Genomic DNA, 25441 nt, shown 5'->3' with positions numbered 1-25441 from the left:
ATACTCTTCAAGAATTGGTAGGACGTTACGTTCTTTCCAAATAACACTTCATTAGGACATCCACTAAATCAATTAATTAATTAATTAGTAGAGCTTAAACCAAGCAGTGGAAGAGGTATTCATAATGTCAATAATAATGAACAGAATTATGGTGTGGGCACATGTATAACTAACTTCTCTCTTTAATAATTAAAAATGAAAAGGCACAGTTCTTGAAAAGTTCTATTTGATCAATGAGGATTGGTATGTTTCATTGTTTCATTCTTTTTTCTTTTCATATTTGAGTATATTCCAATGGTATAAAATATTATTTTAGAATTATAACTAGAATTTTCCATACACTAAACCTACCTTAGACTTTTTCTTATTTCTTTTATATATTATGTTTGTTGTTTTTGTTTCTAGCAATAGTCTACATGGCAACTTGCGCAACGAAGAGAATAAAATAAAGAAACAACAATTTGCACGTGGCGTATCCTTGAAGAGACCAAGAAGTTCACACAACATAGGCGTCTCTGACTCTGACCAGGATAAGGACGATGTTTTTTGGTCATCACTTTTTTATATCATTAATGTAATTTTGTGGATAATAAAAATATAGGAACAACTTTTTAATAAGTTTTGTCAAACAAAAAAGTATACAAATATTATATATAAAAATCATTTTGGCATGCATGGCCAAAGCCATCTTTTCTTTGCCACCTCTTCTACCTTCTTCTACAATCCAAACCCCAAATAGCATAATCATAGTCCTCACCCTCACCCCAACTTTCGTTTCTTATATCATAAGGTGCCTATTCAAAATCCACAACCTGTAATAATAATATTAATAAGTATTATTATTTATTTATGGGATGCAAATCTGCGTAACGGAGATTAGACTCCAAAATATTATTTAACTGATTTTTTTTCTGGCCGCAAAATGTTCACTATTTTGTTATATGCGAAATTCAAAAGAAACATTGTGAGTAGTAGCGGGACAAGATTGAAAAGGGCAATGATAGTTGTTTGTTGAAGCGGGGTGGCCAAGTAAACCAAACTACCTCTGATGCTTCTGTCTGTGTTCTCTCCACTGTCCCTTCCTCTGTTTCTTCTTTGTTTTTGAAAACAATATTGGATATTTTTCTCTGTGTTCCTCAGCTGCCTAACTTGTGTTTCACTCTTCTTCCCCTTTCACTGTCTTGTATCATCTAAGTTTCTGTGCGATTCACCTAGCGAGTTTCTGAGATGCTGTGTCCCTGTATGGATGCAGAGTACTCTGTCTTTTTCTGATACGTATGTTTTGGGTCTCTTCAAAACATGGTTTTCTCTGTCGCTTTGGCTTATCCCTTGGGCTTCTTTGATTCTTACACTTCAGGAAGCTTTCCTTGTCTTTTCCTTGTTTTTACCTAAACTTGAGAAAAAAAATAATATTCAAATTCCAAATTCCATTATTTAATTTTCTGGGATACAATCTTTTTGGGCAATGTTCTTCTATTTGATACTTTTGCATCGACTCTTATTCTCCTTCCTTGGGTTACCTGCATATTCCTAGAAAGGCTAATTTCATGTTTGATAGGTTGTTCTTAATTTATATTTACTTTTAGTGAAAAAGGAAAGAAACATTTTGTTGTCCGAGAAAAAAAAAAACCCGCATCATGAAATTTCTCACTTTCCTGGTGGGTGTGTGATATCTTTTCTTTTACTTGAGGGTTTCTGTGTTTGTTGGTCACCAAAAATGAAGGACAAGGTGGATTCCCCAGTTACAGTTCTGGAGGACTATTTCAGGAGCTCAGATTCAGAATCAAGTTCTTCCAAAGAGCCTGCAGTGGATTCTGAGTCTCAAGACCTTTCAAAACCTGCTTCTAGGTGGCACGCATTTGTTCAGTTGTTTAGGAGTGGGTCGAAGAAACAGATGAACACGTTGCACCCTCTCAGTGCCATCAAGCTCTCCAAAAGAATGAGCACTAGCATGAGGGAGACCATTCTCCCAAGTTGTTTCTTGGATGCAAATGCATCCCCTTGCAGGTCACCGTGGAAGATCTTTACTCATCATGAGATTCAGGTTGCAACCAATTCATTTAGCCAAGGTATGCATCTTGCTTCAGAATTATATTTCTCATCAAGGAACACCGAATGATTGGATTTCTTTGCTTGGTTTAAATTTTCAGTCTATTTTACGATGTTCTAAACTAAGTACAAATCAGCAGTTTTTGTGAAAAGGAATTTGTATTAGTCTTCGACTATAGTACGTTAAGTTTTGTGTCAGTTTTAGGAAATCGTTTCAAAATTTCACATTAATGGCGAATTAACTTCATATAGCCTTTACCAATTCCTTGTTATTTAGTCGCCTGATGTGTTTTTAAAGCGATTCCAAATAGACTGTTAGATGATAATGTGAAAAAAACTTTATATTATTAGTGTATTTGAATTAAATTCAAAATTTATGCTGGTTGGTGCACTTCATATTGTTACTGTGTTTGAATTAAATTCAAAATTTATGTTGGTTGGTGCACTTTATATTGTTAGTGTATTTGAATTAAATTCTCAATTTCATGTTGGTTGGCGCAGAAAATATGATTGGGAAAGGTGGCTATGCTGAAGTTTACAAAGGGTGTTTGCCAAATCGTCAGCTAGTGGCAATTAAACGTTTAACAAGGGGAACAGCTGATGAAATCATAGGGGATTTCTTATCAGAACTTGGTGTAATGGCGCACGTAAACCATCCCAATACTGCTAAACTGGTTGGCTATGGAGTGGATGGTGGAATGTATCTAGTTCTTGAGTTGTCTGAAAAAGGGAGCCTAGCTTCAGTTCTTTATGGTAATGGTAAATTGGTTGTTAATTTTTCCCTTTATATTTTTTATTGAGTCAATAGTTACGTTTTGTTCAAAATTATCATTTCACTGATCATTAGGTTCCAAGGAGAAACTACCATGGTGTACAAGGCACAAAATTGCATTAGGAATAGCTAATGGTATACTATATCTTCATGAGGGTTGTCAAAGAAGAATTATCCACAGGGATATAAAAGCTGCCAATATCTTGCTCACGGAGGACTTTGAGCCTCAGGTATGATATGAATGCACAAATGAAGGCTTAGGATTCTGTTGTATAATATTGATTCAATAATTGATCACCAGAAGTACCTTATGTCTTTTGCAGTTTTGAATTTACCTTAAAGACAAACAATTTTTGGTAGATTCCCCATTATGTGATGGACGAAACTTCCCTCGTTTCGGTCACATCAGTTTTCCATGTTATGTAGGTTAGAATGGACTTCAAAATATTTCAGGAATAAATTGAAACGTTACGATTTTTTTGGACAGATTTGTGATTTCGGGCTAGCAAAATGGCTGCCAGAAAATTGGACTCACCACACCGTTTCAAAATTTGAAGGAACTTTCGGGTTTGTGACCTTCACAATTACATTCTGGTAAAATGCTTTTCTGATTCCTGTTAACTCTGGTTCCATTTTTACTGCCAGTTACCTTGCACCTGAATACTTGCTGCATGGCATAGTGGACGAGAAAACGGACATATTTGCCTTTGGTGTGTTGCTATTGGAATTAGTGAGTGGGCGTCGAGCACTAGATTATTCACAGCAAAGCCTTGTGTTGTGGGTATAGTATCTTACCATTTACTCTTTTTACACACAGATTTCATCCTCTTCTTCACTCTAGATTCTTATTTTATTTTATCTTTCTCCTAACAAAATTTCAGGCGAAGCCGTTGCTGAAAAAAAATGATATTATGGAGCTGATTGATCCTTCACTAGTAGGTAACTTCGACTCGAGGCAAATGAATCTTATGCTCTTAGCTGCTTCTTTGTGCATACAACAGTCCTCTCTTCGTCGTCCCTCTACAAGACAGGTACGTTGTCTCTCTATCTTTTCAATTCTCAACGTGGATTTTTCGCAGTAAAACTGGTTGTATAGTTTTCTTTACCACACATGTAACTTTACTAAACTTTGAATTGAATTGAGGTTGGCTCTGCTAATAGGAAATGATGTGTTATGTTTCTGACATATGCCATCATCCAGTACTCATGTCTTCCATATGTACTGTGGTCCACTTGTTGTAGTGGCAGAACATCTGCGAGTCAACCACCTACTAACCCTTCTGTGTCTGTGTACCTTAATATGTATGACAAAGTCCATTATGAAGCATGTGACTATGACAAAGTCCTTTATGAAGCATGTGACCCTTTGGTGCAGGTTGTACAGCTTCTGAACGGTAACCTTAGCTGCTTTAAGGGCATGAAGAAAACCCGAATGCCATTCTTCAGAAGAGTCTTCCGAGAAGAACTTCATGATTCCGAATAGTTGAATTGAACATGTATGTACTCACACGATCATCAAGGGGGAAGGTGGTCTCTATGATCCCTTCTTTCTGCTGGAGTTTCTGCAGATAGAAATTGCCTCATCAAACTCAAAATTTTGCACTTCGCCTTGTCCAAAAAAAGAGCATGCTATTATACCCTTCAACAACAACCTGTGTACATAATAGATTCTTCATAAAAAATGGTAGTAGAGCCAAATACTTAGTTACATGAAAGGAAGAAATATGGAACTCCTTATGAGCCTTAACTCATTGAATCTAATTTCTTGTTCCCCTCCCAATAGGGTCTACCTAAATTATTTATTGAATAAAAACAAATACCTTTTCTCTCTCCCTTCCTTTCACGATTCTTACAAATAGGTGGAAAAAGGTGATTAGGTGGAAAGCACAGAAAGAAAGCCACTAGAGGCTTTTGGATGTAAATGAAATCTGTTTAAGATCTGGGTCTCTTGGAAGCATTTGATTGGAAAATTTGATTCGTGTTGCGGAGAAGTGGAAGTGCATAATCTTCAATAATTGTTAGTAGCTCTTGGAATGTGACATACCGATCAACTGCAGCACATTACAAACAGACATCAATATATGCTAAATGAATTGAGGCCGCACAATTTTTATCAAATGCTCGTCACATATGTACTTTTGTTTTAACATTGTCTTCATACACACATACTACTTATTTCTTTGTTAATATATCATAATTTTTTTTTTGAGAAATCAATATACCATCATCTTAGATATATTTTCACAGTCCCATAATTAAGGTGTTTTATATAGATTATAACAATAATTAAATATCATCATGTTGTATATGTTCAACAGTATCCATTACAGTTCCGATCATAAACTATTTGTAAAAATATTAGTATTAAAAAAATTACCAATAACAAGAAAAAAAATAAAGAAAATGGAGAATGTAAGTAGTATAAATTTGACCAGAAATAGGCGACAAAGAAGCACTGTATTTGGATTGGGATAAAAAAGTGGTGGGGGAGGATGAAATGACAGGTATAATGTGGAAGGTAGTTGTTGAAGGAGTGAAACAGAAAAATAATAAGAATCCCCACATCCACGTGTGGGTCGTAGAATTGGTCGCTCCAGATATTATTCTTCCTTCTTTCATCAGATCCTTATTAATAATATTTATATATATATATAAAGACTTTGTTATAAGATGTAAAATTTATTTTCATAATCTTTATGTCCCCAAATAAATCTGTATCTATCTGTCGATTGGAAATACTATTGATAAAACAAAATTAAAAATCAGGAAAAATGACACCAAAGAAACTGAATCATATAACAGACAATATTCATCATATTCAACCATTCAAAGTTCTATTTTCGTAAGTTTTTATATGAATATCAATATATAAAATAAACCTATACAAAAAAAGTCATTAGTTTTTTATATCTTCTCTAAGAAATCATTTTAGTTTATATATAAATTATTTTTTTATAAAATAATTGACGCAGTTTTTTTTTTTTTAAAAAAAATTGATCCATGATTGCCAATTTAAACCATGTCATATGTTTTTTTTTATGATTAGGTTTATATGTGGAGTTTCGATGGTAGCAATATTTGTTAACTATGATATTGATTTCGTAAAATATACATTAAAAGGTACATTTAGATAACGAAAGTTATAAAAATTAAAAAGAAATTTTAATAATTTTCTAATATATGTATCATCTTAATCTGTTACATTTTTATTAATTTTAACTTTCTTAATTCTAAAAAATAATTTTTATTACCAATTAGAACAACATGGCAAATATTAAATAATATGACATAATCCATCATTCCGAGATATAATATCTAGAGATCCATGGAAGAAACAAGGATGGAAAGTATTTTGAAGAAAAAGAAAAATAATAAAAGAAATTGAAAAGAATTAAAAAGAAATTTAAGTGCATTTACTCACATTTAAAACTAATATATACGTTATTTATAACTGTCACGAATAAAAAGGGTGTCCCTGAAGAAGGAGAGAGAAGCATTTGTAAGCAAAAGAAGGTGTAGTAGCGAGCAGTGAGTGGTCAAATTACGAATCAGGGTTCACCAATTTTCATTCTCAGACTCAGACACACACAAATTCCCTTCAATTTTCAATTTCAACTCAAGATCTGACATCATAGAAAATGACCATGGATGTTCATCAGTTGCAGGCCAAGCTGCGTGAACACCAATCCGCCATGTTTCAACAGGTTCGCTTCCTTTTTCTTCTCCCTTTCACTCCAATATTTCTGCGCTTTTTCATTGCTACTGTTCATTCTTCTTTACGTTCAAATATATCGCAACACGACGTCGCCGTTGGTCCCCATGTTTGTTTCCTACTCTACCACTGCCAAGTCATTTTCCGTCCACAAAACTTAACCCTCCCTTTTCTTTTACCGATAATAAAAAAGATTAAAATTTTAATTATTATTATTATTTTGATCACAAATCCGTTCTAAACCCTGATTATTACTGTTTTCAATTTGTATTATTTGCTTCGTGATTTGGATTTGTTTTTGTTGGCGTGGAGAAGGGGTTCTTGGATGATCAATTCAGCCAGCTTCAGAAACTGCAGGATGAGAGTACTCCAGATTTTGTGCTTGAGGTTGTCACTATGTTCTTTGATGATTCTGAGAATCTCCTAAAAAACATGGCACGTTGTCTGTAAGTATTATTGTGGTGATTAACTAGTTTTGTTTATGTATGAATATTATGAATGATGGTTGGGTTTGAGTTGTTATGCAGAGAACAAGTGCCTGCTGATTTCAAACAAATAGATGCTTATGCTCATCAGTACAAGGGAAGCAGTGCCAGGTGTCATGCTGTGTCTGATTTTTTCTGTGTATTAACTGTGGAATTTATGTATCAAGAAAGTATTTCTTTTCATGTGTGATATTGTTTAATTTGTTCAACAGTGTTGGTGCTGCTAGAGTTAAAAGTGTCTGCGCTACCTTCAGGACTTTCTGTGAGACCAAGAACTTGGACGGGTGAGTGTGTTCTTACATATTCCTCTTGAATCTTTGAACGTGCACTTCACGCTGTTGCTCCAACAGTCATATCTCATGTCATGTGAATTATCTTGATTTGGCATTTATTCGTCTGTTCCGGAGTTTATTCGGTGGTCAAGTCAATAGAAAACCTTACATGTGGTTTCTGAAACTTTGTTAAGAGTTTCAGAGATCTACTAATAGAATACATCTTAAATTGGTATGATAGTGGTTTTTAAAATTCCTCCCAAAAAATTTAAATGACAGAACTCTCTAGTATGTATTGCAAGAGTAGGTGAATATCGTTTCTTCTACTCTCTAGTGAAGATCTTTACTACGTCTACTAGAGGCTTCTGATTTTAGCTTTAATTTGGGAGGAAGAATTTCCTTAAAATACTTTTTTTTTGTTTGATGATTTTAAGAAATTATAATAATACAGTCTGTAAACTTTTTAAGACATAAAGTATTGTATATAGCTAATTTTTGGAACTTAACTAATTTTTGAACTTTTCCCCCGAATACTTACTCTTGTCTTGACATTCTTCAATTTTGTATTTAAATATGTAAATTTCTACTGTAAAGATGTAGGGAAAGTGTGGGCAAAAGTTAAGGGAGAGGATTATTGAGATGCTTTAGAACATAATTTTAAAATTTGGTGGTGATTGTCTAAGGTTTTTAATGGTGATTGTGTTTTGTTTGGATTGGAAGAGATGGGAATGGAATGGAAGGAAAGGAGGGAAAAAAGATTGGGGAAGTGAATTGTTTAGATAGAGGAAAAAAGGAAAGTAGTTTAAAAGTTTAAAAGAAATTAATATTAAAAATATTTTTTTAGAAATATAAATTATAAATATAATAAAAAATCATACTCAAAATAATAAATTAAAATATTTTTATAAAATACCAAAATTTAAATTATTTTATTTTAGTTATTATTAATTATTTTAATTATTCATTTTATTCTAATATAAAAACATATAAATATTAATAATTAAAAATAAATTCTTTGTAATAGTAGGAAAATTTAATTGTGATTTGTCTAAATTTATAGTAATATAAAATGATTATAAAATATAGATATAATCATTCTAAAGAAAGAAATAAAAAAGGCATTTAGTTGGAACCAAATTTTCTTACATACCTAATCGTTATTGTTAAGAATTATGAATATGAATGCCGTAAATTGTGAATTTTAGAAATTATACAATTCAGTTTAGTTAGTAAAATATTATTAGTAATATTCATATAACTTTTTTTGGAAATAAAAGAGTAATGTATTCTTTTAACCAAAAACTTTAATATTAAATGATTTAATTTAATAATGGTAAAAATATAACTTTTTACAAAAGAAAGGTTAAACCTCACCTATTTATGGAAATGTTATTGAAATATTTAACAAAAAGTTATTTGAAAACCTTATATTTTTAAAGGTAAACCGAACACACATTTTCTCATAGATTCTGAGAAACTATATAAGGAAGGAGATATTAATTTATAATTGTAATTTGATTAATACAATATTTAAATTGAGTTATTGATATATTCCCAATCTTGAATCAGATTACAAATAAAAAGAAAAAGAAAAATAAATTTAAATTTGTATACCTTAAACTTGTGTCTTTTCATTGTGCTTTCCTTACAAAAGTTGTGTCATTTTATTCAATTTATTTCTATTTTTAATTATAATCTGTTATAGAATTGTTAACAGTATTAAAAAAAAAAACTCCTAATCAGTCTTAACTTAATGAAATCATATTGAACCTTATTACGACGTTGACACCATTTTTTTTTTACATTCCCTTTGCAATTAACAATACTATTATTTTAATATTTTTTTATACTATTTAATTATAAAGATACCCTTTAATTATATATATTTATTTTTAATTTTTAATACTATTATTTTAATATTTCTTTATACTATTTAACTATAAATATACCCTTTAGTTATATATATTTATTTTTAAAGCTGCAGGTCAAGAGTTATATATATGGGTTATCAAAATGATAATTTTGCAATCAAATCTTAGAGCCTGGAAGAAGCAATCTTGCTCTTACATAATTATAGAAATTTAAAATCTCCAATTAAAGTAATGAGGCTAAAAGATTTGAGAATGTTTTCATCTATAATCTTATTCATACTCATATGTGGCATGATTCAAGTAGTCAGTTTATGTCGGCATGATTATACGACAAAGTCTATTTACTGATTTATCTGACTTTAATTCAAATGCAGCTGCTCTTCCAGTTCATTGACCTTCGCCTTTCTGTGTTTTGATGAAGGAGTGTAATTTATTACATGCTTAAAATTTTCTGCTAAATCTTTTGATTTTCTAGTTCAATATTTCTGTGATAAAAAGTATTCTTAATAGTGAACGTGAGCTGCTTTCACATGTGGATATCTTTGAGGAGATATATTCACTAGTCACTATTAAAATAATCTATGCAGGAAAATAGGTTGACAGCTTGTGGGTTATAATATATATACCCTTTTTCATTGAGTTTTAAAATGATAGCAAATATATTTAGTATGGTTACTGCATACTTCGTTATGGGCACTTCACACCAAATTATGGACTATGGCTTTTACTAAGAAAAGTAGTGTTGGTTCAGGTGCATGAGATGTCTGCAACAATTGCAACAGGAATATTCTCTACTGAAGAACAGTCTTCAATACTTATTCAGGGTAATTACCATAATATTTCCTTCTAATTTTATCTGCATATTCTTACCGTTTCTTGCATGAATTTGTGTCCTGCATGATGTTTGAGTACTAATATGATCATGTTAAAATATGTTTCTTGTATTGATTATTGCAGCTGCAGAAAGATATCAAGGCTAGTGGTGGTTCTTTCTCGTAATAGAGAGATGATTGGCAACATATGAAAATGATAACGAAGTGAAGCTTTTGATGGAGCAGCTGAGTTTGTTATTTTCTTTTGTCCTTTATGGATTATTCGTTCACAATTACGTCAAAAGTTTGAACGATCGGATAGTGATGATATGAATAAACATTTCTTGCCTAGTTTGTCTCATACATACACGATACAATTCTTTTCCAATATATGACAAATTTTAAGGTGATAGAGATGTTCTTAGGTGATAGATGATAAATGCAGTAAACTCGTTTATTTTAAATAAAAAAAATATAATAAATCTTTACATAAGTATTCATATATCCAATAAACAAATATAATTAATTACCACCATCTCCCTCTGTATTTCTGTATTTCTAAATATGTATGTGGTTTTTAAAATAAAAGTGCATTACATGATTTTTGAAATATAAAATTTTAAATTTTAAAGGCTAAAACAAGGATATTGTTATTATTATTTTGATTTCTAAACTTCCACAATAGTTTTTTAATGTATCAAAACACAATCAAATAAAAATATGTAACCTAAATTAAGATTAAACTTTTCCTTAAGCTCATGCATAGATTCACTTTAATCCATATCTATTTTTATAATATTACCTTTTTAATTATATTGGTTATCTTTCTTTTTAAATAATGATATAAACTTTACTTTTTTGTTTTGTTTATAATTACATCTTGTACCAATGTCATCTTTTATCTTGATGTCATTAATTAACTTTATCTTTTTCCTTTTTTTTTCTTACTCTCTCCCATGAGGTTATATTTTTTTCTCACATCATCGCTTTGTCTATTCTCTTCTATCACCATTATGTTGGTTGCTCCATAAACCTTCTAATAGCTTTTCAGGTAAGTTTTTCGAATTAACCATCCAATTTGTGAAAATTATGTAAATAACCAATCTGAATAGCTTCTTTGGTTGTCATTCTCATTCCAAGGCCATTGAAATGTCCCTTCGCTTTTGCCTTTTGTTTTCGTAAGGTAAGTTTTGTCCTTATTAGAGTATGGTCCATTCAGATTTTCATCTCTTTTGTCTATTTTATTAATCCACATTTCACACTTATGTTGCTTTTACTCCTACATTGCTCTCTAGTAAGATTCAAACGTTGTTCTAATATCAATCTCGACCCATCCTTCATATTCTACCAACCTCATTTGATTTGCAGTTGTTTTGTTTATCAACAAATTTATGAAGATAATATTTGAAGTTATATCATTAATGAAAATAATACATTAGTTTACATATTATAATGAAAGAAAATGTGAAAATAACGGCAATGACACAATAAATAATAACAAGAAGGATAACCCCTTTTTCTTTCAGCCTTCTTCTTCCTGCTTCCCTACATTTTTCTTCCTACACTCCCACTATTTTATAAATCTTGAAATTGGATTTGACCTTTTATTTGGAAAAGGGTTACGGATTCATCAATCCAGAAGTGAATCATGTTATTTTTTTGGATGAGAAGATGTTCCAAACGCAAATTGTTAATAAATTGTTGATTTTTGGATTGCTGAATTCGAAAGCCTAATTTCTGTTACGGGTTGATGGATCTGGAAGATTTACGGATTCCTCAATCCAGAAGATTTACGATTCCCCGATCTGGAAGATTTATGAATTCCCCAATTCGAAAGATTTATGGATTTCTAAATTTGGAAAGTGAAAAAACCAATGCGGATTCTTGATTTCGTAAAATTACCGAACTGCATTATCTGGAATACTGGATATAAACTGTGAAAACGATAATCCGAGACACTACCGACCACCAGAAACACCTACCTATACTAAGAGATGGAAAAACACTGTCGCTGTTTAGAGAGAAATAGATTTCATGTGTGCAGTCTGTTGACAAAGGAAGAAGAAAGAGTAGTGTGGCTCTTATGTGCATTTTGGAGTTTTTAAAATATATTAGGGTTATATTTGTCTTTGTATAATATTGTGGGAATGCATGAAGAAAAACGTAGGGTAAAGGAATAAACTGCCTTTATTATATTTGGGAAGTTCAGCTTGTAAAGCGATGGTGACGTAGACAAGGCTCCATTCTCCTCCGATGAACACAGAAAATAGCCCAAATCAAGAAAAGGCTGAAACAATTGCTCAGTAAAGGGATTTTACTTCCTGCATCTCTATAATTGCTACTTGCAACTCCATACTTTAAAAATGATCATTCTATTCTTCATTCTACTTGCCTAGTTTGTCTCATACATACAGATACAATTCTTTTCCAATATATGACAAATTTTAAGTTGATAGATGCTCTTAGGTGATAGATGATAAATGCAGCAAACTCGTTTATTTTAAATAAAAAAAAATTAAAAAAAATCTTTACATAAGTATACATATATCTAATAAACAATATAATTAATTACCACCATCTCCCTCTGTATTTCTAAATATGTATATGGTTTTTAAAATAAAAGTGCATAACATGATTTTTGAAATATAAGATTTTAAATTTTAAAGGTTAAAACAAGAATATTGTTATTATTATTTTGATTTCTAAACTTATACAACAGTTTTTTCATGTATTAAACACAATCAAATAATACAACAAAATACAACATATTTTTATAAATATGTAACCTAAAATAGGATTGAACTTTTTAGTTAAGTTCATGGATAGATTCACCTTGATCCATAGGGTCAACCTATTTTCATAAATGTGTTGGTTATCTTTTTAAATTATGATATAAACTTCATTTCGTTATTTTGTTCATAGTTACATCTTGTATCAATGTCATCCTTTATCTTGATGTCACTAGTTGATTTTATCTCTTCCCTAATTCTTTCTTTCTCTCTCCCACAAGATTATATTTCTTTTCTCACTTCACATCATCGTTTTGTCTACTCTCTTCTATCACCATTGTGTTTGTTGCTTCATAAACCTTCTAATAGCTTTTCAATAAGTTTTTCCAATTTGTGAAAATTATGAAATGATTTTAGTGTTATTTTATATGTGCTGTTCTATTATTTATAACTTTTCATATGGTTTAACTTATAAGTACCTTATTTGTATGGTATATTGTTGAATTGATTTACCTTAATGTACAATATCAAACTTAGTTTATAAAGCAATTTATTTCGACGTAAACTACCAATCTGAATAGCTTTTTTGGTTGTCATTCTCATACTACCAAGACTTTTGAAATGTCCCTTCCCTTTTGCCTTTTGTTTTCGTAATGTAAGTTTTGTCCTTATTAGAGTATGGTTCATTCAGATTTACATTTGTTATGTCTATTTTATTAATCCACATTTCACACTTATGTTGCTTTTAGAACATTGCTCTCTCTAGTAATATTCAAACTTTATTCTAATATCAATCTCGACCCATCCTTCATTCTACTGACCTCCATTTGATTTGCAGTTATTTTGTTTTATCAACAAATTTATGAAGATAATATTTGAAGTTATATCAATTGTCAATTATATTATTTTGACTATTGACTATAACTTTTTGATCTAATAATATATTTATATTGATTTTTTTATTTAAAGTGTTGTGTTGATTTAAATGTATGATTACATAATTCATTCTTATTTTTGTGTGGATTTAAATTTTTATTAATGTGTTGATTTTGATTTGGCATAAAAAAATCTTGATTGTTGGATGACTTTTTTTTTATTTGATTTTGTTGGATAACTTTTTATTATTTGATTTTTGTGAGTGTAGTGTTTTTAATCTCTGCTTTAATCTATTAAAAATTATTTTAATAAAAAATAAATTTTTTAGGGATTTTAGTCGATTAAAGTTTATTTCATCGATTAAAATGTATTGAGATACAATATTTTCATTTCTCCTCTTTCTTGTATTTAAGTGTGAATTTACTTCTTAGTTTATATTTCCATACTACTATGTTTTTCTTATGGTTGAAAAATGACTTTTTCTCAAACCCACATAAAAAGAGATTGAATTCTTTTCCGAAACCTACCTAAAAAGAGATTGAAAAGTTTGAATATAATTAGGCATTCTGAAAGCTATATATTTGAAGGCGTGTTATGTAGGCAAAGGTAAAAAGGGCGGATATATTCATCAATCCAACATTATGGAAGAAACTAATTGGTTTCTCCTATGAAGGAATTAATATATGCAAATAGAATGTTTGTGGTTGAATTTGACATGGCCAAAATTAGGGATGGCAAAGTGGGAGCGGGTTGTGCAGATCAGCCTACAGCTCGTTGAGAAAAATGTGGGACAGACTATCTAACCTCTTGGTCCATTTGGGCTCGCATCGCTAACTCCTAATCCGCGTGAGCCAAGTGTGGGGTAGGGCAAGCTGACCCATATGACCGACAGAATTTAAAAATTTAGAAATTTTTTTCTACACCCCCATATTTTCTTCATGCAGCCTCATATTTCACATTTTGAAATATTTACTCACATCTTATTATGGCATTTGTCGTGAGAATAATATCATGAGACCATTTACCTGATGCATCTGAATAAGAAAAAAAATTATTTAATTTTTTAAAAAATTAAAAAAAAAACATTTTTCTTATGCGGGGTGGCCCGCAGACCAACCCTTATACGAAGCGGTTCAACCCGACCTGCATTTCGCGGACCAAATATGAGACGGGCCTATGCAAGACATATCAACCCGTATTGTCATCCCTAATTAAAATGTAGTAAAGTTGGTTTATCCTATCTAAAGGAGGAATTATTATCTCTTGATTCAAACGTTAATAATTTGAAAGATAGAGTATATTGTTGCACTAATATTTTTAAAATTCTATATTTTTTTTTCAATTGAATAAGTGAATTATATTTCTCACATTTGTTTTGAATAAATTAAGTTAATTTTGTTTGTAATATAAGTTACTATTTAGAAACACTATATAATTCTTGAATTTTATGCATATGAGTGTGTTTTTTATTTAGTATTTGAAGTTTTAAAACTGTTTTAGATGTGAAAAATATAACTACTTAAATTACTTTAAGTTTCGATGTAGATTATAAATTTATATTTAATTTAGTTTGACCTTACACTAAGTGTACACTAATATTTTATTTGATAGGAGAAAGACAAAATAGAATGGATATGAATAAATAAATAATTTTATTTACACATAAAAATATAAAAGAGATGTAGAGGAAGATCAAATGAAAATATATGAGAAATAAGTTTCACCAATTTCAAAATTAATTATTCTCTAATTTTAAAAGCCAAACAATTCCAAATTTAGTTTAAAAAAATATCTTCTAAACTAAACAAACCATAAATCATGTGGTGTAAGGATTTTTTTTTCTCTAACAAACAATTATATAAAAGTGCCACTAATAATTGAGTTGTAGATTTCTCAATGAATAAAAAAATATTTTATTTTATTTTTTTATTCCATCAGTCCACCTAATCATGAAAATATGTACTATGTATACTAAATTAACAACATGAAAAGTAATTCGATAAGAAACTTGAATGGATTTATTTGGTTATTTCTACCCTATTCCTTGTTAATTTTTTCCCTTTTTCTAAAACACGATATGAAATAAAATTTAATGAAAACAATACGTTAGTTTACATATATTATAATGAAAGAAAATGTGAAAATAAAGGCAAGGACACAATAAATAATAACAACAAGGATAACCCCTTTTTCTTTCGGACTTCTTCCTGCACTCCTACATTTAGTTCCTGTACAATTTAAAAATCTTGAAATTGATATTGACTTTTTATTTGGAAAAAGGCTACGGATTCATCAATCCTTGTTTTTTTTCGGACGAGAAGGTGTTCTATAAGTAAATTGTTATAAATTGTTAATTTCTGGATTGCTGAATCCGAAAGTCTATTTTTTGTTACAGATTGATGGATCTGGAAGATTTATGGATTCCCAAACCGGAAAATTTATAGACTTCCAAATCCAGAATGTGAAAAAACCAATGCAGATTCCTGATTCCATGAAATTACCGAACTGTATTGTCTGAAATACTAGATATAAACTGCGAAAACAATAATATGAGACACTACCGACCACCACAAAAAAAAACACCTTTCCGTATTAAGAGATGGAGCAATGTGTGCGCAGTCTGTGGACAAAGGAAGAAGGAAGAAGAAAGAGTAGTGTGAGTCTTATGTGCATTTTGGGGTTTTTAAAAAATAATAGAGTTATTTTTGTCTCTGCAAAATATTATGGGGGTGCAGGAAAAAAACGTGGGGGTACATGAAGAAACTGCCTTTCTTTCATTTGGGAGGTTCAGCTTGTAAAGCGATGGTGACGCAGACAAGACTCCATTCTCCTCCGATGGACACAGAAAATAGCCCAAATCAAGAAAAGGCTGACACAATTGCTCAGTAAAGAGATTTTACTTCCTGCACCTCTATAATTGCTACTTGCATCTCCATAGTTTAAAAATGATCATTCCACTCTTTATTCAATGGTGTTTCTTCCTTCTTTACTTTTTCTGGCTTGCGTCTGTGTTTCTTTTACTCCATTGTTACAAAGCTAAGGATTCCAACAAGCTTTGGTGGTGGTTTGAAGTTGATTAGCATCTAATAGGTACAAAAGGTAATATCGATAAAAAAAAATTATTTCTATAATTGAAATTTCCAAAACAAACAGTCGTCAAGATATTTATAAAAAAAGAAATCATTCTGAATAGGATAATCCAAACATGAATTTTCATTTTTCAAATAGAACATTTTAGAACAATAAGATTAGTGTTCCAAATTACTTGACCTAGAAACCTTATGGATCAACCTTCCCAGAACATATATATCATGCACTATTTTAGAACACTTAATATGAAACATTTCATATTCCTTTTAGATTATCCAATTCAGAAAAGTGTTCCAAAATTATCAATTTGGAACATAAACAAACACATTTCTCTTTTCTAGACTGTATAATAAAAAAATGTTATAAATTGAGCAATCCAGATTAAGGTTTAAAAAAATATAATCACCTACTGTGGTTTCAGAGAAAGAAGAAAGATTTGTTAGAAAGGAAGTAAAAGACTCTCATTCAACAATGCTCAGTGACAAATTAAACTAATAGCAAAAGAAGAATTAAGGTTGAAAATTAAATTAATTATACACCAAAATATTTTAGTATTTTTTGCTATAAAGATGGGTGCAAAATGTACAGGAAGAAAAACCTATAAGTCCAAAAGAATTACTAGCCAAAAAGTTTTTATTTTCTTCATAGAAAGAGCTTATACAAAAAATGTTTACATTTCAAATAATAAATATCTTTTTATACATTTATTATATATATATATATATATATATATATATATATATATATATTGAGAGAAAAAGAATATGGACAGAAAAGCTTACTTTGTTAATCACAAATTGTCGTATGATAAATTTCTTTTTAATTTAATATTAATCACTCTAAATTACAATAAAATAGATACTTTAAAATGTAAATCATAATAATTTGTTTATTAAAATGTATATTGATTTATATTATTATTGATTAGTGATTAGTAATATCTCTCTCTCCCCCCTCTCTCTCCCTCTCTATATATATGAGTTCAGCTTTAAAATTACTTAGGTTACAAAATCTAGTACATAGTACAAAAGGTTACTTAAGGTTTGAGAGTAACTTTCTAAAAAATTAAAGGCCTTCCAATCATAAACATGTAACCAATAACATATTATCTATTGTCAAAATTTGTAGCACAATTAGAATCAAAGAACCAACCAAGGGTACATTACAATTGAAGATGAAACTAATGTCATTCATTCCTTTAAAGTATTTTAAGATATGTTTCACGACGTGTCATTGTTCCTTCCATTGATTACTCGTATATCTACCCACGAATACACCAAACTGATTATTCGTGCCAAGTTTGATCTTGTGTACACCATAACATATATCAAGCTTCCAACCACACTCATATAAGGAACACAAGTTATGTAACACTTATCTGAATTTGTTTGCATAGAATTGAACTTAAAAATAATATGGACGTCAAAATTAGGCTCATAGCTTTAACACTTTCCATCCTAAATTCATTTAATCATCTTCTAGATGTATTTCCTTTGACATTGAAAGTGTTTCTTCTGGGTGTGATCCTTGTTTGGACAAGATATTTTAACCATGTTCACTCATGTGGCCAAGATGCATATACCATAGTGAACTAATGGATGTATTAGACTAGAATATAACAACAAACTATGCTATAAACAATCTATAAAGAATGTACATATTTGTTTCCTTGGTTTCTTGCATAACAATAGAACCATCCATCTTCTTTATTTACATCATTACACCTTCTGTGTGGCATGCATAACTTTTCTTATTCATGATTCTAATGAATATAAGGTTTTTCTTCAACTTAAAAACATATTGGACATTGGTTAGAGTTCAAACTATGCCATTATGCATATGTATTTGAACAAATCATATACCTATTGTCTTGGATGCAACATTATTCACATCAACACATTTTCAATATCAATGTTTTTGAACATGTTAAATTAGTCCCTATAAGGACATAAGTGAAAGGATCAACCTAAGTCATGGACTCAATAATCAAACGCATGTTGTTATGAAACAACACAAAACACCAAGTCACTTTTAGATGAGGTTTCATTATTAGTAGTGGTGGCTACTTGATTCTTACTTACCATTCTTATGCAATTTTTCTTGTAATGGGCTACTTGTAGTTGCACATCCTTTGGACTTATTCCTTTCTCTACTTCTTGACTTTATTGTCATTCTTGAAAGCTACCAATATGTTGGATGATGCTTCATCATTATTATTCAATGCCTTTGTGGTGAAGCTCCCTTATACAAAACTTAGACTTAACATCTTCAAGTGTAATGCAATAATTTTCTATACTTGGAGAACTAACTAGGTTCTCATAGGATGGCATAAGAGAGGGTAATAAAATCATTGTAGCATCTTTGTCATCTACCTTTAAGTTGATATCTCGTAGCTCCATCAGAATATAGTTAAGCTCATCAAGATAAGCCTCGAGTGGTGTACCCTCCTTCATACATAATTCAAAGAGCCTTCAAACTTGTTGGGAATTAATTTTGTCATGAAGAGTTTCTCCTATTTTAGCCACAACCCAAACAAAGTCTATTTTTTAACAACTTCATAAAAAAACCTTCATTTTTCACATAAAGAAGAATAATTGAATTCAAAATTTCATCTTGTTGCTCCGATATTAAATTTCCAATGTGTGGCAGTGTACTACAAGAAAATGTTGCTCACAATCCTTGTTCCTTAAGCAATACCCTTATTTTGATCTTCCAGAGTTAAAGTTATTCTTCCTACTGAGTTTCTCAATCTTAGATGTGATGCCCATATTCTTACAACATTATTTTTTATCACTAAGCAATACAAAAAAAAGTGATCAAATTAAAACTTTTAATACTAGTTTATTGTGCAAAAAATCAAAATCAGCGAACAAGTAAAGAGAAATAAACAAACACAGAAGCACACACCTAATGATTGTTATGTCTTTGTCACCATGTATTATTTATAAGTCACCCATTGATGAGATAGCACAATACACAGTTGATTAAAATTGAAGGTAAAACAATAACAACAAATGGTCAGTGACTACTATAATCTACACCTCAAAGACATACCATATGAAGAGAGAATTGAAGACATCATTTAACAAGAAGAAATATAATAAATAAAAAAATAGTATAAAAGAATTAAAGTGATTGGTAAAAAAGGAAATTTAAAGTTATGAAGTATATTTAATTTTTTAGTTTATTTTTTTCTTTACTTTTGTTTTCCAATTTATCATTTCTAATCTTATTTATCTTAGAGTTTTAATCATTTGGTTACAAATGTTTACGGTTAAGCCTCAAGTGTGTCACTTGACTAAGACTTGTTATATGCATACAACCTTCGATCAAATTAAATTCAATCAATAAAAGACCATAAAATTGATTACTCGCAAGAAAGTTATATTGAAGAAGTTAAACAAAACATTTAGTAAATAGTTAACTTTTTTTAAGTATCCTATAGAAATGAAATTCTTGATCATGAAGGACATTTTGAGGGAGGGGACAAAAGTGATGACTAATCCCTGCCTTAAAATGACAAGTCTCTCACTATCATCAATTTGATCTTTATAGAAAATATTAAATAAATTGTCGTATCTATAATTGTTTTCATCCTTATATTAGGTATAGAAACAATGCAATCTAAATCTTGGACATACAGCTGTATTACAGGTTGAATCAAACTACAACTATTTTAAATAACTTCTCTAGTTTACACTCTGAAACCTGGAGTAAAAGTTTCAATAGTAAAACCAAACACATATCCAATGTAACAACACTTAAGTTATACCATCAAACTACATTTACTTAGATATTATATTAGATTGGTTAGCTATGTTGAGTAGGAAAAGTTAGTTGATTGGGAATTAAGAGGGTTAGAGCTAAAAAATGTGGTGGAAAAGATAAGGCAGAGGGATGACAGCAGAAAGCTGGAAGAAAAAGACAGAAGAAGGAAGTTACATTAATAAGCATACGAGATGAACACACTAGAGTAGAGTAATCACCACGCAACTCTCAAAAGGCACACCCTCAAACTCCTTAAATTAGACACTACATGTACCAGAATAAGTAGGTCTTTTGGTTGTTGTGGTTGGTGTACGAAACTTCAAACAGGACCATTTGGAGGTCATGTGGATTTTTTTCCTCTCAAGTGCCTCCCACCATATTCTATGCTAAATAATTTATGTCTCACTGTTTTTAATTGGATACCTACACACACATATACATACATGTATATTGGGACCAAATTCATCAGAGACATTATTCTATTACAAAATAAAAATGCTTTCTAACTTTGTCCGTATGTTGCTTGGCTGGATTTGAGTTTGAGGTGCACACACATCTATCGACCATATCAATATCTAGACAGGTTGTGTTTTGTTACATGCATTCATGTTTTTGTCTGAGATAACTCGCGATTTCCCCAAAGCCATTTTTTCACCCATTTCAACCAGAGGTCATACCCTTCTCAATTTAACCAAATCTTAGTTAGGTATTAGGTTAGAGAACAATAAATTATAGAACATGAAATTTTCTTGTGGGGTTGAGACCAACCTTGCTCTTTACGTAAAGGAGTGCGTGTAGTAGAAAAGATCATTAATAACCGTAGATTTCAGAGTGCTGGGCTATAGTAATTCCTTTCTTTTTTTAGTTGGGTATAGTTATTAAACTAACTCTCCAACTATCAGTCACTGGGTGATTGTTAGAAACATTATTGCTGGAATAATTAATATATCTGAGTCAGAATAGTTAATCTGGTGGTGATTTTAAGTCAGATATTACATTTTACAGTTAAAATACAATTTAGTCACTGTTTTTTAATGAAAAGATTAATCATAAACGCTTTCATCAATCTGAAACTTTTGATAAAATTCATCACATATCTTATATGTAGTTCTACTGCAACCTCAAATTGCTTTATTGGGGTTACTTTCAATTTTTTGGGGGGTTTAAAAGTGTAACTTGATTTTACAGCTGTATAGCTTTTGATCCACGCAAATAGAGCTGAGACAGTTTTAGCAAATGAAAGGGGTGAACAGAGGATAGAAATATAGCTATGGAAGAAAAGGTGAAGAATTTTAGGAAAACGAAACAAACTTTCCCTTGGTACACAGGGGAGCACATGAAGTAGCTGAATTGATTCTGTTATGTTGACTTACATTCTGTACTCAAGAATAAAAGGGGGGAATAAATTCGTTGTTCCACACTGTAATTGGTGAAAGCTCAGTGATGAATGTGGATTATGAAACAAGCTTTGGAGCATGCATATCTTTGACCAAAATTGTCTTTGACTTCGCTTACTTCACCTTCAAACCACCTCCTTTTATCCAAGGGAAAAGAGAGATATTAGTGTGTGTTTATTTTCTTATGAGCAAGAGAGAGAAAAAAAGGGTAAAAAAGTGTTTGTTGGTTTATTCCCACACTGTGCACATATCACAACAAAGTAAAAAAGAGAAAAAAAGATGTATTAATTATTAATAATGGAACTAATGCATCATCAAGTATATAAAACTCCTGAATCCTGATGTATTGGATCGTATTTTGCGTACATGAAATGAAACATGAAACAGAGCTGGAAGCAAAACAAAGGAATACACATTTATTATTTGTTATGATCTGTTTTGCTACACAGTAATAAAATAGTATGGAAGAAGCTTTGAAGAAGAATTGGGTGAAATTAAATAACCCTAACTTCATAGCTTAGCTGTCATTCACTCAAGAGCCCCCACACTTTCTGACAATCTTCCTACCCACTTTTTTTTGGGCTTTTCCCTCACTTCTACATTGGTTAATAATTATTTTAGTGTAAAAAAAAATTGAGTAGGCAGCAAGCAAACCAGAAAAAAGGAGATAGGGAAAAAATTTAATGTTTTTTTCCTCTTATTTTGAAAAGTAAAATTAATTCTCTTCAGATAAACAATTAGTTTCTCTTTAAAGAAATTAAAGAAAATTAATAGATACAAGTGTGTGATTCTCTTTAATTAAATTTGACGTTTATTTATTCTTATGTGTTTGTTTAATTTTTTTTATATTTATTTAATTTCTTAGCATGAGATTAGGTGTGATAAGATAATTAGTAAATATTAGTATTTTATGAAAGAATTGCGTGATAAGATTTAGGAGTAATTTTAATATATTTAAGGAAAAGAGTTGCAGCGTCCATTCTCACATAAGCTTTGTTTGGAGAAACACGTGTGATGTATTTTCCCCGTGTCGAAGCGATCCAATCATTTTGACAGCTGCTGTAGCTAAAGGTTTGGCATGTGGTTGGGGAGAGAAAGAGAGGCGAAGCAAAGGTGCGGAGGAAGATGACGTGGGAGCCGAGGCTGAGGCAGGGATGCCAAATAGGATCGGACAACCGTTTGATGGAAACTGTTCCCAAGAAAGAAAAAAATAATAAAAAATGATTATTATTGATTAAGCGGAGGTTTGGTTGGTTGGAAGAGGAAGAGTAGGAAGTAGAAAGAAAGGAAAAAAGAAGAAGTGATTACCATTGCGCCTTCTCTGAGAAGCCATCACAAAAAGATTCATTCATTCATTCCTTCATTCTGATACAGTGGTGTAGTGTGAGTTGCTTTTCCTGCAAGCCTAATCTCCTTCTTTACATAACCCCTTTCACTATTACATCTTCGTTGATCCACTTCCACTTCCATTCAACCACAAAACAATCTCTTCCTCTTTTCTCTATAAAACCCTTTTTTCTGTTACTTCCTCCGTCGGAGCTTCAATGGCCAACTGCTCCTATGCTTGCGGTTTTCTCCTTTTCTTTTTAGTCTCTTTTCTACATGTGGAAGCTATTTTAGACCCTGCTGATTTCCTCGCTCTGCAATCCATTCGTAAAGCCCTCGAAGACATGCCTGGTTCCCATTTCTTCTCCTCCTGGGATTTTACCGCTGACCCATGCAACTTCGCCGGGGTTTACTGCGACTCCGACAAGGTCATCGCCCTCAACCTCGGCGATCCCAGGGCTGGCTCCCCCGGACTCACCGGCCGCCTCGACCCCGCCCTCGGCAAGCTATCCGCGCTCGCCGAGTTCACCGTTGTCCCCGGCAGAATCTACGGTCCTCTCCCGGAATCCCTCTCCGGTTTGAAGAACCTCAGGTTCTTTGGCGTCAACCGCAACTTCATCTCCGGCGAAATTTCGACCAAGCTCGGCGAGTTACGCAGCCTCAGAACCATCGATCTCAGCTACAACCAACTCACCGGACGCATTCCTCCAACCGTGGGATCCCTACCGGAGCTAACCAACTTGATCCTCTGTCATAACCGCCTCTCCGGTTCGCTCCCTCGGTTCGAGTCACACACTTTAACACGTCTGGACCTAAAGCATAACTCTCTATCCGGTTCGCTACCCCCCAACTCGCTCCCTCCCTCTCTGCAGTACCTCTCCCTGGCCTGGAACAAGCTGACCGGCCCAATGGACCACCTCCTGAGCCGTCTCGACCAGCTTAACTATTTGGACCTTAGTCTCAACCAGTTCACGGGCCCAATCCCGGACCGGATCTTTTCCTTCCCTCTCACGAATCTGCAGCTGGAGAGGAACCAGTTCTCGGGTCCAGTCCAGCCCGTTGATCAGGTGTCCATTCCGACCGTTGATCTTAGTTACAACCGGTTGTCCGGTCAGATATCGCCAATGCTGGCGAGCGTGCAGTACCTGTACCTGAACAACAACCGGTTCACGGGTCGGGTACCAGCTAGCTTCGTGGAGCGGTTGCTGGACGCGAGCATTCAGATACTTTACTTGCAGCATAACTATCTGACAGGGATTGAGATAAGCCCAACGGCGGTGATTCCAGAGAGAAGCTCCCTGTGTCTGCAGTATAATTGCATGGTCCCGCCCGTAGAGACGCCCTGCCCCTTGAGGGCTGGCAAGCAGAAAACCAGGCCTACTACGCAGTGCAACCAGTTGAAAACCTGACCCGACCTGAGCCGACCCGACCCATCAAGTCAAATACTTACCCTTTTCCTTCTTCCTTATTTCTTTTCTTGCCCTTTTTATTCATTATTATTTAATTTTGTGATAATTATGAGGGGATGAATAATACGAAGATTGTGAATATTTTTGGATTAGATTTAGATAATTTAGCTGTTTTGGTGCAGGAGCTTCTCGAATCATATATGTTATGATTATTATCTATATTACTGATGTAATATGATTGGTCCATTAGGATAAACAAAAGCAAAAATTATTTATCATTATTGTTATTTCAATCAGTTAAAACTCTATGTTGTCATCTCCTGTGAGTTAATATTTTCATTATCTTTTTTTTTTATTGTCATCACTGGTATCTTGCCATTGGGAAACTATTTTTTTTCATTCTTCTATGCTCATTTAATAAAATGCTGCCTGCTATGGTTCTAATGATTACACAGTGGTATGGCATTGGCACCTGGTACATATTGGATGAGAATAGTGGTGATGGAAACTTTGGTGAGATGAATGCCAATTGGTTACTGTTCCATCATTTTTTTGGGTTATTTTTGGAAGAGTTGTGTGACACATGATTACAAATTTCAGATTGTATCTATCCTTTTTGGGGGAAATGGAGTGGTGGCCATTCGGTGCAATTACCGTTTCTTCAGCTTTTTAAGCTTTCTATGGGCACGAGTCGCTGCTCCCTACAATGGAAAATGGTTGTAGGGACGACAACCATTTGTGGATATCTTTTTTGCATTGCAATTGTGAAGCCTTTTGAGTCTTGGGTCTGGACTGACACTCTTTCTCTTTTTCCGCCCTCTGTGTGGAGTGTGGCGACAAAGGAATCATCACGGTAAAAAGCAAATGTGAAAA

At 32.2% G+C, this 25441-nt stretch overlaps 3 protein-coding genes across 3 annotated transcripts; all 3 read left to right on the top strand.

Annotated features, from left to right (window-relative positions):
- The first annotated feature begins 638 nt into the window (after positions 1–638).
- LOC137829674 (receptor-like cytosolic serine/threonine-protein kinase RBK2) lies at positions 639–5059 on the top strand. The gene is made up of 7 exons (XM_068636539.1): positions 639–2069; positions 2551–2802; positions 2897–3051; positions 3309–3388; positions 3467–3602; positions 3703–3852; positions 4197–5059. The coding sequence occupies exons 1-7, from the start codon at positions 1718–1720 to the stop codon at positions 4302–4304; spliced, it is 1233 nt and encodes a 410-aa protein (XP_068492640.1). The 5' UTR covers positions 639–1717; the 3' UTR covers positions 4305–5059.
- Positions 5060–6255: 1196 nt separating this feature from the next.
- Positions 6256–10324, top strand: LOC137829673 (histidine-containing phosphotransfer protein 1-like). Its single transcript, XM_068636538.1, has 6 exons — positions 6256–6525; positions 6849–6979; positions 7061–7129; positions 7231–7302; positions 9913–9985; positions 10119–10324. Exons 1-6 carry the CDS (start codon positions 6460–6462, stop codon positions 10158–10160), a joined length of 453 nt encoding a protein of 150 aa, XP_068492639.1. The 5' UTR covers positions 6256–6459; the 3' UTR covers positions 10161–10324.
- Positions 10325–22827: 12503 nt separating this feature from the next.
- On the top strand, positions 22828–24884 carry LOC137829672 (DNA damage-repair/toleration protein DRT100-like). Its single transcript, XM_068636536.1, has one exon. The coding sequence runs from the start codon at positions 23378–23380 to the stop codon at positions 24566–24568; it is 1191 nt and encodes a 396-aa protein (XP_068492637.1). The 5' UTR covers positions 22828–23377; the 3' UTR covers positions 24569–24884.
- The last annotated feature ends 557 nt before the right edge of the window (positions 24885–25441 follow it).

This window comes from Phaseolus vulgaris, chromosome 7 (assembly GCF_000499845.2).
Source record: "Phaseolus vulgaris cultivar G19833 chromosome 7, P. vulgaris v2.0, whole genome shotgun sequence".
In the NCBI taxonomy this organism is placed as follows: domain Eukaryota; kingdom Viridiplantae; phylum Streptophyta; class Magnoliopsida; order Fabales; family Fabaceae; genus Phaseolus; species Phaseolus vulgaris.
This window is presented reverse-complemented; position numbering and strand designations above follow the sequence as displayed.

What these genes read in the sequence shown, in the direction of transcription:
- LOC137829674 (XM_068636539.1), top strand. Translation starts at nt 1,718, where the DNA reads ATGAAGGACAAGGTGGATTCCCCAGTTACAGTTCTGGAGGACTATTTC. An exon ending in CCTAGCTTCAGTTCTTTATG is followed by an intron (nt 2,803 to 2,896) that starts GTAATGGTAAAT and finishes ACTGATCATTAG; the next exon opens with GTTCCAAGGAGAAACTACCA. An exon ending in AAATTTGAAGGAACTTTCGG is followed by an intron (nt 3,389 to 3,466) that starts GTTTGTGACCTT and finishes TTTTACTGCCAG; the next exon opens with TTACCTTGCACCTGAATACT.
- LOC137829673 (XM_068636538.1), top strand. Translation starts at nt 6,460, where the DNA reads ATGACCATGGATGTTCATCAGTTGCAGGCCAAGCTGCGTGAACACCAA. An exon ending in AATCCGCCATGTTTCAACAG is followed by an intron (nt 6,526 to 6,848) that starts GTTCGCTTCCTT and finishes GGCGTGGAGAAG; the next exon opens with GGGTTCTTGGATGATCAATT. An exon ending in GTCTTCAATACTTATTCAGG is followed by an intron (nt 9,986 to 10,118) that starts GTAATTACCATA and finishes TGATTATTGCAG; the next exon opens with CTGCAGAAAGATATCAAGGC.
- LOC137829672 (XM_068636536.1), top strand. Translation starts at nt 23,378, where the DNA reads ATGGCCAACTGCTCCTATGCTTGCGGTTTTCTCCTTTTCTTTTTAGTC.